The 17,202-nt window shown below is 36.4% G+C and overlaps 1 protein-coding gene across 1 annotated transcript; it reads right to left on the bottom strand.

The window, feature by feature from the left end:
• Window positions 1-683: 683 nt before the first annotated feature.
• LOC104084897 (sulfoquinovosyl transferase SQD2-like) lies at window positions 684-6,584 on the bottom strand. Its single transcript, XM_009588858.4, has 11 exons — window positions 6,215-6,584; window positions 4,837-4,903; window positions 4,369-4,439; window positions 4,074-4,191; window positions 3,881-3,954; window positions 3,574-3,629; window positions 3,400-3,483; window positions 3,113-3,200; window positions 2,938-3,015; window positions 2,736-2,792; window positions 684-1,416 (listed from the first exon to the last, which is right to left on the bottom strand). Exons 1-11 carry the CDS (start codon window positions 6,553-6,555, stop codon window positions 921-923), a joined length of 1,530 nt encoding a protein of 509 aa, XP_009587153.1. The 5' UTR covers window positions 6,556-6,584; the 3' UTR covers window positions 684-920.
• Window positions 6,585-17,202: the final 10,618 nt, after the last annotated feature.

Here is a 17,202-nt window from a genome sequence, read left to right as displayed (position 1 = left end):
TTAAAGCAAAATTGAATTAGAAAATGTAAAGTCTCCGAAGAACTTCAACTTCAATCACTAATACTTGCAAAGTCTCCATACATTTAGTGCAATGAATTCATTAAAATTGGGATGTCGTAAATACTTTTAGAATTTAAAAAAACTATCTAATTTAAAATTTTCAATTTACTATACTTTGTTTATTCGGTTGTATATTTATTTATTTTTTTCTCTAATTCAAAAAGCAGGTAAATGCCAATTATTTTAAAAATAGTGGACCAAAAAGAACATCAAGTGATTTAAATAAAAGGAATTTGGAAGATTTTGAATTACTTAACAGATCAAGGGGTATTTTTAAAATTTTACTGATTGTAGGGGTAAATTTGGCCCGATAGTATAACGGTAGGAGTAAATTTAGCCTGATAATATAACGGAGTTTAAATATAGACAATATATGAAAGTAGAGGGGTATATTTGACCTTTTCCCTACAAAATATCATACCTTTTTAAACATCAAGGTGAACAAAATAGTACCAAAATAGTACTAATAGACATTTCATTAGTACCGGTATATAAGTGCCACAAAACTTTCAAATCATATGAAATTCGACGAACATATTAAATTCAACTCTACATCTTGCTCACTTCTATTGATAACCTGTAGTTTCATAGAGTTTGATTGATTTCTACAGTAGAATATGCAGTTCACTAAATTCAAATCTTTATGAAACTACTAAAACTTACATGTACATAGGTCCAATTTAATACATAACAGCACAACAGACCGGTCTTTGAGGTCTACATTGTACAAACAATGACAGCAAATTTCATAACACATTTTCAGGTCTATATTCTACAAACACAAGCTATGAAGGATACAACTTGCAAACCATTGAAAAACTCTATCCTTTTAGACAAATAAAATACGAGAAATGGATCGATCACCTATAGTCGACTTCTGGAGCTGCGAATATACACCTAAACATCCATTGAAATGGTCTCAGGAATACTGTTCTCTGCTTCTTCCAGAACCAAATGGCTGCACTGTACTGTTCGTTACGAATCGTTCTTGTTGCAGCTTTCCAGTCATATTTCTCCATCTCTATGCGTGCAGTTTTCCCCATAGTTTCTCTCAATTCAGCGTCGCGCAAAAGAGGCACTAGTTTGCTCATGCAGTCGTCAAGGTCCCCAGGATTAAACAGATACCCAATCTTGCCCTGCTGATCGTCAGGGATGATATCTGGAACTCCACCGGCACGGGCAGCTACTACAGGAAGCCCTGATGACATGGCCTCCAAAACGACGAGCCCCAGTGTCTCTGACTCTGAAGGCATAAGAAAAACATCTCCGCTGGCATATGCTTGGGAAAGCTCCTCTCCTAGTAACATACCTGTGAACACGGCAGGCATGCCATGGAACATTTTCTCCAATTCCTCCCTACAAGAAGTGAAGAGATCGCTAATTTTACAACTACTCTATGTAAGGATCGTAAATTATGTCTCATTATAATGTTTGAGAAAACATGAAACATTTTTTCTAAAAGACACTCTTTTATTATAAGAAACAGCAATGGCTTCCAGTTATACACATTCTTAGTTAATTCAGCATTCAATAGTAGATTCCTTTTTTCTCTATAACCGAAAAATATGCTGTTTACAGCTCCGGAACTTAGTGGATAATGGACCTGACCTCTACCCTTCTACGCTTAAATACCACACTTGGTTCACAGCAGGATTCGAACTCATGGCATGTGCTTACCACACATCCAGCGTTATGCTACCTTTACCATCGAACCAAAGCCCTGGGGGCCATTTGACAGTAAATTCTTGCTAGCAAACAGCCATGTACTATCAAAAAGTGCTGCTGGCTTCGCCTTGTAAGATGCTATATATTTCTCAACAATATTTAACTATATTATTTCTGCCAAGAAGGTAGATAACTAACTTCTGACAAGGAAAATCCCAGAAAATATAATCTGACCTAAATTATAATAACACATCGAGTATCTGCAGTGCACATGAGGAACGTAATAAGCGCACCACCTGCATTGCGAACACCAGAGTACTTCCCAGCCACTTTCAAGAATCTGGATTTGTCAGCGACAGAATAATGTGGTGAACTCAACTTCTTACACAGTTCTCTATCGCGTTGAATTAATAAACACAAGTACTCCTTAACAAAATAAGAAATCCTAACCACTTAACCAAAAAATGGAAAATACTAGTTACTGTACCGTTACAAATTGAGGAAACCATTACAGTTCTCTATCGCGTTGAATTAATAAACACAGGTACTCCTTAACAAAATAAGAAATCCTAACCAATTAACCAAAAAAATGGAAAATACTAGTTACTGTACCATTACAAATTGAGGAAACCCAACCCGCCCCCGCCCCCGCCCCCGCCCCCGCCCCCATGTCAAAAGTCAAAACATTACTATCAGAATTTTGACACAGGAAGTTTCAGGTAAGATTTTGGGGAAAGTTTTCCATTTCTTAAAATTGGAAGTCTGCTTTAATTTTTTAACACAACCTGAGTAACACTTCTGGCAATACTACGACCAGGTAAATAACCCCAAAAGGCCAAAAGGGTACAGTCGTGTCTTTGCATGCATAACATAGTCACCCCATAAAAGTTTAGACTGAACTTTCATTATGGTACAAGTGACAAGATTTAGAGTACTTTCATAGCAAAGAACATGAAAACATTCATGCTGATGTTCGGAAATTAAGAAGCAAAACAGTAATTGCAACTAACCTGTATGGCCCATCTCCAATAAAAGCAATGCGAGCATCTGGAAGTCTATCCATGACCCTGTTTCAAAATCATTCTCAAATGTCATGTGCAAGTTACCGATATTTTCATATTAGCTTAATCAAGCACATAGTTTGCTTGATAAATACACTCTCCAAAAAGTCCAAGTCTTTTCCCCCCTATATGAATGAAGGAAGAGCTGTACCTTTTGAGGAAATCCAAACTCTTCTCAACTCCAAGTCGTCCAACATGGACTATCAAAGGTTTATCGGATTCTCCATTACTAATTTCGAATAGTAGCAGGAGCAAAGGAGAAGAATTATCAGCACATACTAAAGATTGCTTCGCACTGGATCAAATTTCAGCTGAAAAGGTCCTACCTTAGTCTTAGTCGCATTTCATGAGACCGATAACGGGGGTGGAAGCTCTCGGAATCGACACCCTTATTCCACAAACGTATTCTGTTAGCTGAGAATGAACAAAAAAGGCAGAAAGAATGATCAACTTGTTAAAAGCTGAACGCTTTAATGGGTAAAAGCATCTGAATCCAGCAAAAAACTGCTTTGACAGAACAGATAAGATGGAGGTTTTCTTTTCTTTCTCCTATCACTAATTAATAAAATCATTATTGGAGAGCAATTGAATAGTTGAAGTTTCTGCCTTTTACCTTTTGTTACCTTATAAGCTTCCAGATCCTTTGCGATAGCAGCAGATGGAACCAGTGTAAGATCAGCAGCTCCATGTAGAAACTCTGGTAAGCAGTAAATATATCTTAATTAGTATCGAGAAGTAGAGAAGTAAGACAAGAGCTAATTTAGAAGATATTGTTCAACTGACATACTTATAATCATCCACATTGGTTGAACCAGCCAACTAAAGGTGTATCTGGGTATGTACCTGAAGAACAAGAATGAGGATTAGAGTACTTATTCAGAGAAAAAAAGGGAAAAGTAAATAGGATCAAAGTAAAGACATCCAGTGATATATCGTAAATAGTTCTAGCTTCATATACTATTTGCTTAGTGTTCTCCATGAGGAAGATCAGTTTTCGATAAACCTTTTGTTTCATGGTTAATGTTGTATATTTAAGATATCAGATATTCCAATATAGAAATGAGATAAGAACCAAAAGAAAGGAGTGAACTTACACTGGCACATGCGTGTGGTAAGACATTACAATCGGCACAGATAGAAGTTTCGCAATGATAAGAGCACCAAATACCTAAAACAAGGAAAAAGTTATCTAGGATAAGCTGGCAAATTTTAATTCACCGTAAACTTTTTGATAGCAACTACAGGAACATAACTGAAAGAAAAAAAAAAGAACAACTGAAAACTTACCATTATACCAGGAGATGATGCATGTATGATATCAGGCTTGAACTGTACTACCTCTGAGATTATTCTAGGGCTGAGAGCAAGTGAGAGGGGTACTTTCCGGTACCAGGGGCAGGGAAAACTGCAAAGAAAGTAAGAACATCAGGATGAAGCCTTTTTAAGGGACAGGAAAAGCTTCATAAGTTGACAATTCTTCATTATCATGGAGTCCTCAACCTCTAACTGTTTGATGTTAAGTTGTTAACATAGTAAAATAAGTGAGTTAATTCATTAAACAAGGAAAGGTAACAGTTGTAACCTCTGTGATCCTATCAACTTTGCCCCATAAAATTCTTGGGGTACTCCTTCATGCGTCGTCACAACCATAACCTGCCCCACAAATTTACAGAGCCAATTCAACAGTCGATCATCAGGTGTAAATTATCAATCATAATAGTCTAACATGAACATTTGTTCTGAGGTAAATTTATAACAATAACAATGGATATCTCTGAGGTAAATTACTGTTTGAATTTGCTCCCGTATGCGCAGAAAAAGCATATCAAAATTGCTTGACATTGATTCAGGTGAAAGGAAATAGAAGAGATCAAAGGATATTAAATTCTTTATTGATAAAATATCATAAAAATATTCATTGGATTTAATAATATGAAACATGGAAATTTCACAAGTAGATGTACGTTATAGCACGTCACTCAGGCCTCTACCAAAGAACACCAGCAAAGATCATAAAACTAACAACATCATAGTCAGACATAGAATATACCTCATCCCCCATTTCCCGGAGATACTTTATAAAATTCTGGAACCTGTTCTTATATCCAGAAACATACCTGTATATTGCACAAAAAAGGAAAAGGGTGGTTGTCATCAATAATAAGCCAATCAAGTACAAATATAATGGGAGTAAGATGTGATTGAAATGATGCATAAATCTTGATCATAAAATTAGAAAAATTAGGTATAAAGTTAACTTTATAAAACTGACAAGCTTTCTAGTCTAAAAGCATATTTGCATATGTAAATCTAGGACACTGGAGAGACCCCAAACACACACACAAAAAAAAAAAAAAAGAAACTAACTAAAGGATAAAAGAAGTCTTACGAAGTTTCTGAAAAGACAGCAAGAATGAAATAGAAGCAGAAATTTCACTTAAGTCTATCCAAGGTTGAAGGTTCTCTATTTTGAACACAAAACCGTTCCAAAATATGACATCAATATGACAAGTTGATATTTTGCAAATCTCGTGACGATCCCTCTAAGCTGAATAAGCTTAAGGAACTATGCAGGGAGAAGGAAGAGCCAAAATGCAGCAAAAAACAATTAGGTTCAAGTGGTGAAGTGGTAATGAACATGATGAGCACTAGAAAAGTGAATTGTACTTGTACCTAAGTTGTATTTGTCCATAGGAAGAAATGAGAAAGAAAGGACTGCATTATCCAGCTTATGCAAACGTATATCAAACAACAATTTGAGTACTACCTTACAGAATCTTAGCAAGTCATTGAAGATAGTTAAAGACCATTCAAGAATAGCAAATACAACCGCTTATACTTTTGAATAAAAGTTACTAAGAAATTTGCAAATTAATCCATCAACACCACATTGCATGACAGATTGATACTTGAAAACACATTACAGCAATCAAATTAATTAAAGTAACATTCAATTCTGATAGAATCCAAATACAATGACAATATGGTGGTGCAAAGAAAAACAATATAAGAAGATTTGAATGCAAAAACACAAAGCAGAGTAATTGCATTTCCCTGAAATATATTCATATAAGACATTAGCAAAGCTGCATATCATAGGAAGAACTAATGGTTAATGATCAACTCATTAACTGTAATATCTGGCAGCACATAAACAAATAATGATGAACAATATCTGGCAACAGCTATAAATAGACTTGCACATAAAAAGCTAAATAATGAAATAATAATAAAAGCGTAACACCCCAGATCCAAAAGTTAGTGGATCAGATAATCAAAAGTCAACACATCAAACAAAAAGTAAAAGAAAAACAAAAGTTTAGTAGCAAGAGCATCTATAGCTAACAACTTGCCAATTTGGGTCATTAACTAAGAATTATACATGTACATATTGCACAAAATCTAAGTAAGGAGTATTAATGACTCACGCAAAAGGAGAAGGCTCAACAAAGAGAGCAATACGCCTAGGCGTTGAACTCATTTCAGATACAAGCAAAGGAGGAGGATTCTCTTCCTCTTCATCTCTGTACTCAGTAATTGTCATCTTATTACTAGCTTTTGCAGCAATTAAGGATCTTTTCTTGAAGGGTCTTTTGTTAAAACTCTTTTTACACTGTAAAAAGTTGATCTTTTTGCAAATTAAACTAATGGGGTATGTTCTTGAAGTAGAAAAGCAAGAAACTTTATGAAAACTAGAGGAAGAGGGAGGTAAGGAATAATTAAAGGGTGTAAATGAAGAAGAATTTATAAAGAGAGAATAGTTGGACATGTTAAGAGTGGTCTAAATGATGTTAATATAGTATAAGTGGGGTTGGGGGGAGGGGGGGAGGGGTTATTTGAGTTTAGATTATTGAAGCAGAAAAGGAGAGTGCGTGTGAGATTGGAAGAAAAGAATCTGGGGGCCATAGGGGAAGGGACTCTAACAATGGATATTCTTTAGAGAAAGGGTGGAAATGGGGAATAATTGGAAGCTATTAAAAGCATATGCTATTTATAATTTTTTTTTATTTTTCGCCCCGATATTCGGTACATATTTTTTGGATCCGATTAATTTGAATTATTTTTTATTTTGGAAATAAAACGTTTTCTACCGAGGACGACCTCAGGTAGTCATACCTGAGGCTTGAAGCTAAAAAATCTAGCTAAAGATGAATATTCACTTACTAGTCTACTACTACTTCGGTGGTATGCTATTTAGAACAATAATATATGACTCTCATTTATTTTTTTGGTAGCAATATGTTATTTTCTCTCTTTTATGGGGTCTTCCTTCTTAAATACTACTAGTACTAGCATAAAGTTGAAGCAAGAGTAATTGAAGATTTGGCCTTCCAGTGAAATATCTGATTTCTTGTATGTGTCTGTGTGTGTATGTGTATGCTTTTGAGTTTCAATACTAGATATTGAGAGCATATGCTATTTAGTCCACAATATATGCCTCCCCCCCCCCCCAAAAAAAAAAAAATCCTATTAGGAGCATTATGTTATTTATTCTCTGTTGTGTGGTTTCTTGTCTCATACTATATAATTGAAGCAAAGGAAATTTAAATTTTTTCATGTGTCCATGTATATATGCTATTGAGTTTCAACGGTCAAAATTTCAAGTACTTAGAGATGGTTTGGTGTCATAAATATGTTTGTTTTTTCTGGTCAAGCATTTTACAGTATGTTTTTATTATTTTTTGAACTACACAAATTCATGACTTTCCATAAATTGCAATTAGTATGTTATTGACCTATGTTTCCAATGTAAAATGATTTTTCTTTTTGGAGAGTGAAAAGTAGAATAGAAGTCCTTTATTACTGCTTTCGTTAATAGAAACCACAGTGGTCAGCCAGTCAGGAAATGAAGAGGAATTTCCCGAAAGGGGACTCAACTTCTTTTGTTATAAATTTAGAGGTGTTAATCGGGCCGGGCTGGCCCACTGACAGCCCAATTTAACCTGGGTTAGTCCGGTCCGATAAGGGGTGGATTGTTCCGGATGGGGTAGGGTCTATTTTGGTTATCGGTGCACCGAAACCCGGCTAGTCCGGTAACCCGTTCACGAGTTTTAATCGGGTTCCGACACGAATTTCGTTTTTTAAAAAAAATTCTTGGGCAACAGCCATTTTTTACACTTTTAGCCATTTCGGCATACCCCTTACTAAAATAGCCCCCCACCCCTAATAATTGAAATTTTCTATTTTTAGCCTTTTAAAAATTATAAATAGCCCACCTCTTATTCATGTTTTCTCACAACTTGCTCTCTTCTTCTACTCTAATTCTCTCTCACTTCCCACTTGATTGTTGAATTGCTTATTGTTTATTGCTCTCAAGTTCTCAATTAATTATTTTTTCAAGTTTTATCAATTATTTACGGTAATTACTACAAAATTGCAATTATCAAGTGAAGTGTGGTAACTATTTTTGTTAGGTTCAAGTTTAATCATGCCCCATGCTTCTATGTTTGGGAAGTGAAGAGTGCGTTCACATGTTTGGGAATACTTTGAGGTGGTAGAAGAAAATGAAGAAGTTCGCAAAGTAGATTGCAAGAATTATGGTCGAGTCTTTAATGTTCATCGGAAGTAGGATGGTACATATGGTTTAAGGAAGCATATCAAGGGTTGTCTTGAGCGTCTTCCGGAAATTCGTATTTAAGTTGATTTGAAATAATTTGTGTTAATTTAAATTTATTAGACTTATTTAATGGGTTAGTTTATTAGACAATTTGCTCTTATTGGCATTTCCCAGTAGTAAACACTAAAATTTTAATTTGCAAGTTCAAAAATAAAAAAATCAAAATAGAACTTACCAGTTAATTTGAAGTATTACTATGTAATAAAAATATGAAATGAAAGCTTTTGAACTTTGATCCTTAGATATTGTTCTTATTAAATAATTTTATGTGGCCACTTAATTTTAAATTTCAAAAATTAATATTTTAAAGTTTAAACTTTAAACTTTATGAGTTTAAAAGTTTAATTTTATGTCATAAAATACTTATTTTATTATTTAGAAGTTTGCAAACACTTAAGTATCAATTACATAGAACAAGAAAACATAATACACTTTAAAGAAAACTTGTCCCGGTTCGATCCTGATAGGCCCGAACCCGGACGTGCCCACTAGAACCCGAAATTACCCAGCCCATTACCAGCCCGAAATCCCAGCCCGGCCTACTAACAGGACGGACTATTTTTTTTCGTGACTAGCCTGGTCCAGTAAACACCCATAGTTGTAATCTTTTCTTCCTTTCTTTCTTTCTTACTTTCTTTTTATATTCCTCCATCGGTCCATCCAAGTTTATTTATCCTCTATTGATTTGACATACTCTTTAAAAAAAAAATAATTAACATAGTAATTTACTATATTTATTATAGGGTGAAAAATAAATTGGAAATAAGTACTCTCCGATCCGTAATAAGTAATTTTTTGGCCTATGTCACACCCCTTAAAAAAATACTAACTCTTAGAAAGAAAAAATAATTAATTTATTGACTAAATTACCCTTAACTAAATTTGCATATTGTTAATTTGACATATTGGGATATGTAAAATGTGACAAATTTAGAAATATAAAGTAGGCGAAAAGGTTCTACTTGGGTTAAGCTTCGAAAAACAGCATGGGCGAAGAGTACTTCTACCTGGAACTATGAGCTGGATCCCTAGAGGCGAAAAGGTTCTACCTGGGTTAAGCTACGTAAAACAACCTGAGCGAAGTGTACTTCTACCCGAAACTGTGATCTGGATCCCACTAGGCGAAAAGTTTCTACCAGAGTTAAGCTACATAAAACAACCCGAGCGAAGAGTACTTCTACCCGGATCTATGAGCTGGATCCCCCTTAGGCGAAAAGGTTCTACCAGGGTTAAGATACGTAAAACAACCTGGGCGAAGAGTACTTCTACCTGGAATTATGAGCTGGATCCCCCTAGGCGAAAAGGTTCTACCTGGGTTTAGCTATGAAAAATAGCATATTCGAAGAGTACTTCTACCCGGAAACTATGATCTGGATCCCCCTAGGTGAAGAGTACTTCTACCTGGAACTATGAGCTGGATACCTAGAGGCGAAAATGTTCTACCTGGGTTAAGCTATTTAAAACAACCTGAGCGAAGTGTACTTCTACCCAAATCTGTGAGCTGGTTCCCCCTAGGCGAAAAGGTTCTACCTGAGTTAAGCTACATAAAACAACTTGAGCGAAGAGTACTTCTACCCGAAACTATGAGTTGGATCCCCCTAGGCGAAAAGGTTCTACTAGGGTTAAGCTACGTAAAACAACCTGAGCGAAGAGTAATTCTACCAGGAACTATGAGCTAGATCCCCCTAGGCAAAAAGGTTCTACCTGGTTTAAGCTAAGAGAACCAAGCCTGGGCAAAGAGTACTTCTACCCGGAAATATGAGCAGGATCCCCCTAGGTGAAAAGGTTCTACCTGGGTTAAGCTACAAAAAACAAGCCTGGGCGAAGAGTACTTATACCCGGAACTATGAACTGGATCCCCCAAGGCGAAAAGGTTCTACCTGGGTTAAGCTACATAAAACAACCTGAGTGAAGAGTACTTCTACCCGGAACTATGAGCTGGATCCCCCTAGGTAAAAAGGTTCTACTTGGGTTAAGCTACGAAAAACAAGCCTTGGCGAAGAGTACTCTTACCCAGAAATATGAGCTGGATCCCCCTTGGCAAAAAGGTTCTACCTGGGTTAAGCTATGAAAAACAAGCCTGGGCGAAGAGTACTTCTACCTGGAACTATGAGCTGGATCCCCCTTAGGCAAAAAGTTTCTACCTGGGTTAAGCTACATAAAACAACCTAAGCGAAGAGTACTTCTACCCGGAACTATGAGCTGGATCCCCCTAGGAGAAAAGGTTCTACCTGGGTTAAGTTATGTAAAACAACCTGGGCGAAGAGTACTTCTACCCGGAATTATGAGCTAGATCCCCCTAGGCGCAAAGGTTCTACCTGGGTTAAGCTACGAAAAATAGCCTATTCGAAGAGTACTTCTACCCGGAAACTATGATCTGGATCCCCCTAGGCGAAAAGGTTCTACTTGGGTTAAGCTACGAAAAACAGCCTGGGCGAAGAGTACTTCTACCTAGAACTATGAGCTGGATACCTAAAGGCAAAAAAGTTCTACCTCGGTTAAGCTATGTAAAACAACCTGAGCGAAGTGTAATTCTACCCAAATTTGTGAGCTGGTTCCATTAGGCAAAAAGATTTTACCTGGGTTACGCTACATAAAACAACTTGAGCGAAGAGTACTTCTACCCGGAACTATGAGCTGGATCCCCCTAGGCGAAAAGGTTCTACCTGGGTTAAGCTACGTAATTGGTGTAATGGTAGAGTGCTTATTTATGGATCGCGGCAGTAAATGGCTCGGAAGGAGGATTTCCCAGTACATTATTTAGAGATTCAACATTTAATTCCAGCAAAGGAAAGGCAATCAGACAATAGATGTTCAGGTTTTGGTTGATGGAGTAACGAGACTTGGTATCTTCGAGCGTGGTGGAATTTTCATTGTGATGCGGTGTCGTCGTCCTTGTTTGAACGCATTATGGTTCACCGACATTATGGCCTTCTTTGATTTTGCCTTCGGGGCAGGGTGTTGTGAAATGGTACCTGAGAAGCGGTTGTCAGAGATAGCGGGGTGTAGCGATTTCAGAATCAAATGAGTGTTTCTAGTGTTGATGGCTCGATAAAGATGATCTCTAGGAGGTTTAGAGTTGCTAGCAATTCATTAGATCGGGTGCTACAGGAATGGATTTGATTTGAGGCAACATTTGGGCAGTGAAGTATGAGGAAGAATATGGCGGGAGGTGTCTAGCGGTAGATGATTTACTAACAGGTCGAGTATGAGAAGTGGAGGTCGAGAAGTTGTTTAAAGGAGATGGTTTGACCGAAGTGGGAGTGGCAGAGTAGCATATGGATTGAGTGGTAGGATAGCCACGTATATTGAGGAAGATTTGAGCAATTTGAAAGGCATAATGAGAGTGACTAGGTCTGCGGATTATAATTGGAATGGTGGTTACTGTACGGAGAAAGATTAAATATGGCAGAGAGGAGTTTGCTTAAAATAAAGAGGGGTATGAAGATTTGATTATCGTTACGGATGCAACATAACTTTGAGTTTGGAAGGTATTGTTGAACTTTCAGTTGATGTCAGCGGGGAAGGAACAAACTTGTACAGCTGGTGGACGAGTATGGGTTCAAGAGAATTTACTGATTACGTAGTAGTTGTAACCAGTGCAGCGCCGTTGGAAGATATTGGCATGGAATTCCACAGGTGGTTTATCTCTCGTGGGTAGGTTATCGGTGCATTATTGGATTATTTGTGACTAAGATAATGAAACATTAAGGGTAATTTGAGCAGAGAAATTGATAAATGTGTGCTATATTCCACCTTATCGATTCATAGGTATTGGGAAGACTCAGAGTTTATGCTTTATGGATGTGATGTACAAGGAAAGGAATTGTAACGACCTGACCGGTCGTTTTGAGAATTTATGTCCCGTTCGGCAGCATAAGGTCTTGAGCAGCTTCGTATTATGTGTATTGACTTGCGTGTGTGATCGAATTCAGTTATCGGACGATTCAGAGTCAAATCGGAAGGAGGATTCAAGTTTTGAAAGCTTAAGCGGTAAGAGTTGATCGGAATTTGACTTTTTATGTAAATGGCTCCGGAATGGGGTTTGGATGATTCCAACAGCTTAGAATGGTAATTTTGGACTTAGGCGTGCGTCCGGATTTAAATTTGGAGGTCCATAGGGTAATTTGGAGCATTTCGACGAAAGTTGGAAAAGTTGAAGTTTTGAAGATTGAGAGGTTTGACCAAGAGTTGACTTTGGTGATATCGGGGTCGGAATGCAATTCCGAGAGTTGGAACAGCTCCGTTATGTTATTTGGGACTTGCCTGCAAAATTTGACGCCATTCCCAATTGATTTGATAGGTTTCGACGCGAGTTTTAGAAGTTGGAAGATTTGAAAGTTCATAAGTTCGATTTATGGTGTGATTCATAGTTTCGACATTATTTGATGTGATTTGAGACCTCGAGCGAGTTTGTGTTAGGTTATGGAACCTGTTAGTATGTTTAGACGGGGTCCCTGGGGACTCGGGTGAGTTTCGGATGGGCTACGGGCCATTTCCTTCTATTTTTGGACTGTTGTTTTCATTCATCTGGTTTCCTTAATCGCGTCCGCGTCACTTCCTCCGCGTTTGCGTAGTGTAATTTTGGAGGATGAATTATTTGTTCTCCGCATTCGCATAACTCCTTCCGCTATCGCGAAAGCCTTCTTCGAGTTCGCATCCGCTCCATCGCGTTCGCGTAGTAGAAACTAGGAGCTCGTGACCATTTCCTCTACGCGTTCGCACTGCTCTATCCGCGAACGCGTAAGTGTGCTTTACCCTCCTTCGTGTTCGTGTGCTGCTTCACGCGTTTGCGTAGCCCAGTTCCTGGGCCATTATTTTCCTTCTTCGCGATCGCACATGCTTGTTCGCGATCGCACAACACTAATTCTGGGCAGTAGCCATTTCCTCTTGGCGATCGCAACTCCTCTTCTGCGATCACGATGTACAAACACCTGGGCAGCAAAATATATTTTCCAAATCGAGGGTTAGACCATTTTTATCATATCTTGACTTGTAGAGCTCGGTTTTGAGCGATTCTTTATGGGTTTTTCAAGCAAATCGATTGGGTAAGACAAAGCGGGCATTTACTTTATTATTGCACATGTGGCGAGACAAGGTGGGCTATGTTAGGGATTGATTTGTGATGACTTGTGATGGCCTGGGGGAATTATTGTTGTTGATATTTGTGTAGTGGTACACTTACCTGTGTGAGCTTTATCTTGTGGAAAGTTGTGAGAAAACATTCTACGTGCTGTCCATTTCTTTTCCTATGCTTACTAGCTAGCATGAACCATGTTAGGACACTTGCACAAGTATACACGTAGTTGAGCACTCTTATCGGTTAAGAGGTGTTCTTGATATTGCTGAGTATAGATGCACACCCTTGTTTACTTGCCTTTTATGTGAGAATGGCTCTATTTGGCATGTGAGTCGTTAGTGCGGTTATGAAGTGTAATGAGGTCACATGATGCCAAGTGTTAGGGTTCAGGTATTGGGACCCGTGAGTTGTGAATAGTATGAGGTTCGGTACCTCGTGGAGTTTATTGACTGAAACTTGATGTGAAAACAGTCATTGTGGTTGAGTGATTACTTGTCCTTTATGTATCTGTGATTTCAAATTTATGTTGCGTTTCTGTTCATCCTTCTGTGTCATTATTTTGGTATTCCGCTGATACTTGTTGTTTTCCTTTCTTAGCATAACCCAGGTTGATCTTTCTTTACTATGTAAAGAACACTTATTTGGACTAAAATAAAAAAGGCCAAAAGGTCATTTATTATGAACCAGAGGGAGTAGTACTTAATAAACATGGTAAAATAGGTATAAAATAGAAAACTATCCATTAGTTTTCTAAACTAAATAAATAAAAGTGAATATCTATTATTTTACATAGTGGACGAGTAGACTTGGAGAGAGGGAGCAATAGTTATAATCCTCTTTTAATTGTATCCTGAGAATGGACAAAGAAAAGAACGAAAGTGTTATAAAACAATAAGAGAACAAGAAGAGTATTGCAGAGAAAAGTAGAGAGAGAATTCTAATTGTTTTGGAATAAATTATAATGGAATAGAACCCCTCTATTTATAGGAAAAAAAGTAACTTAGCCACCAAGTAACAAACCCTAAAATCTCTTTAAAATATAGGCATTCACCTTAAATAGAATTCTATGTATAACACTCCCCCTTGAATGTCTATTCAACAGATAATGTGTCTCGTTAAAACATTAACTAAAATAAAACCCAGTGGGAAAAAATTCTAAAGAAGGTAAAGAGTACACATATTTAGAAATACGCCTTTTGGTTGCCTCGTTAAAAGCCTTGCAAGGAAAACTCAGTGGGATAAAACCTTGTAAGGGAAGAGTACAACGCATATTAACTCCCCCTGATGAGAACATCAATTCAGATATTTGAGTCTTTGCATTCCAAGCTTGTGCACCATCTTCAAAAAAATTGTTGGCATAGATTTGATAAACAAATCAGTTATATTAACTTAAATGAATATGTTGCACCTTGAAATCATCATTCTTGATAGAAATGTATTGTCTTCATATGATCTTGTTAGAATTGTCATTTCAATATCTTCACATAGGGATAAAAACTCTTGCTATCATATTATCATGCGTGTAGTTATAGCAAGATACATTTGTGCACAAATTGCACTGAGGATGTGGTACATCAAGATCAAGAATTGTATATGTTTTAAGCAATTTAAATCCTTTGGGAATTGTCATATAAGTATAGTCAAATAAGCCATATAAATAAACTTTAGATGCATATCACGTTTTCATGTCATGCTAGATATATACGATATATAAAAGTGATTGCATACACTATTGACTTTATACTTTCAAGTGTCTGAACTACATGTTCAAAACTACATGTCTTTCATATGAAAGCAATTCTACTTGAATTGTTTATCCAGATTTAAGATCCTCATATATATTTAGTACTATCATAGATGTAGTCGACGAACATTTTATATCGGTTCCAACATCCCTTTTTTCATAAAAACATAAGATAGAGATCTCTTTATTCATATTTTTCAGGTACCTGAACCTCTCTTGAGATTTTATGAAGTGTTATGTCATGTGTTCTTCTACATCACTTGCCTCCTTATTATGATCATTTTGATCATTTGCTCATCTTCTTTATCAAGAATTTTATTTGAAATCTATTTGTCTATATGCTTTTAACGTACCATAGACTTTGTCCTTATAAGACTTATTCTAATAGGAGCATTTGCAATGAGAATATAGTTACTTTCTTTGGGTCAGCAAATGCGGCTGGCATGCTTTGTAATATATTGCAGATTAATTATCTTTTTATGAAATTCAAGTTCATATTATCTTATTCGAGGATCTAGATGTGCAAATGATAATTCATTCCACGAAACTTTTTCTCAATTGTTTATCTTGTCTCCCCCTCATGTTAGAAAAACTGACTTTCTTCCTCAATTTTGGGAACCCATCTATCACGACCCGGAATTCCCACTGTCAAAACCGTGATAGCACCTAATATTTTACTTGCTAGGTTAGCCAACGTTAGATAATTATTAAACACAATCCTTATTTTCATTCAGTAAATGACAATGATTAGCTAAGATGAAATATAATAAGTGCGGAATAATATAAAAAGTATATTAATTACTACAACCCGGATCTGAAATCACAATTCACGAGCATTCTAGAATTCATTACAAGTAATAGTCTGAAAGAAATACAACTATTTGGATGAAAGAAATAGTAAAACTGAAAAGATAGACGGGGACTTCAAGGTCTGTGAATGCCGATAGATCTACCTTGAGTCTCCGGATAATGGGTCCAACAGCTAAAAATCTCGATCAACCCGATCTGCACCACCGCATGCGTTTCAATACCCAAACCTTATATCACCACATGCGTATCAATATCATAATATATCACAATTTGTACCTCAAGTACTCAAATAATTTAACGTGCCAACATAATTCAACAACAATACTTTCCAAAATAAAGAGCTCACGACTCATGCTAAAATAAGTCATCAACAATATTTTTCCACAATAAAGAGCTCACGGCTCCGTCACAATGAGTACAAAAATCTTACTCAAATATTCAGGAATAAATAATTCAGCAAAATAATATTTCAAAATCTTTAATACGTTTCTTCAATACCAAATTTAAAATGTCAAATATTTCATATTAATAATATTTAAATTTAAGAAAATCAATTTCAAATAATGCACAAAATAAAAGGAACCAAGTTTCAACTAAACAGGTAAAACAATTAACAGGAAAAGGTCAAGCAAATTTAAAGTATACAAATCAAATCAATGATGGAAAATATAACAAGATTTAATAAATTAATTAATATGCAACAATGATATTCACAATTTAAAAATATAATCCTTCACATTTAATTCGTGTACACACTCGTTACCTCGTGTACACAACTTTCATCACATTACAATTAATATCAATCCTAGGGGAAATTTCCCCCACACAAGGTTATACAAGTCACTTACCTCAACTTGCTCCAATTTAACCAAGTAGTATGCTATTTCCTAGATTTTCTGATTCCGGTTGACTCGTATCTAATCATAATTAATTCGATACAATCAACAAAAATTATAGAATTAATTCTGTAAGAAAATACTATATTTTTTAATAAAAATCCGAAATTAACTCAAAAATGGCCCACATCTCGGAATCCGGCGAAAGTTACGAAATATGAACGCACATTCAACCACGAGTCTAACCATAATAAAATGACTAAATTCCAATAACAGTTCGACCCTCAAATCCTCAAATCTATCCAAGAGGGTTTTTAAATTTGTTTCCA

This window comes from Nicotiana tomentosiformis, chromosome 7 (genome assembly GCF_000390325.3).
Source record: "Nicotiana tomentosiformis chromosome 7, ASM39032v3, whole genome shotgun sequence".
NCBI classification, from domain to species: domain Eukaryota; kingdom Viridiplantae; phylum Streptophyta; class Magnoliopsida; order Solanales; family Solanaceae; genus Nicotiana; species Nicotiana tomentosiformis.
This window is presented reverse-complemented; position numbering and strand designations above follow the sequence as displayed.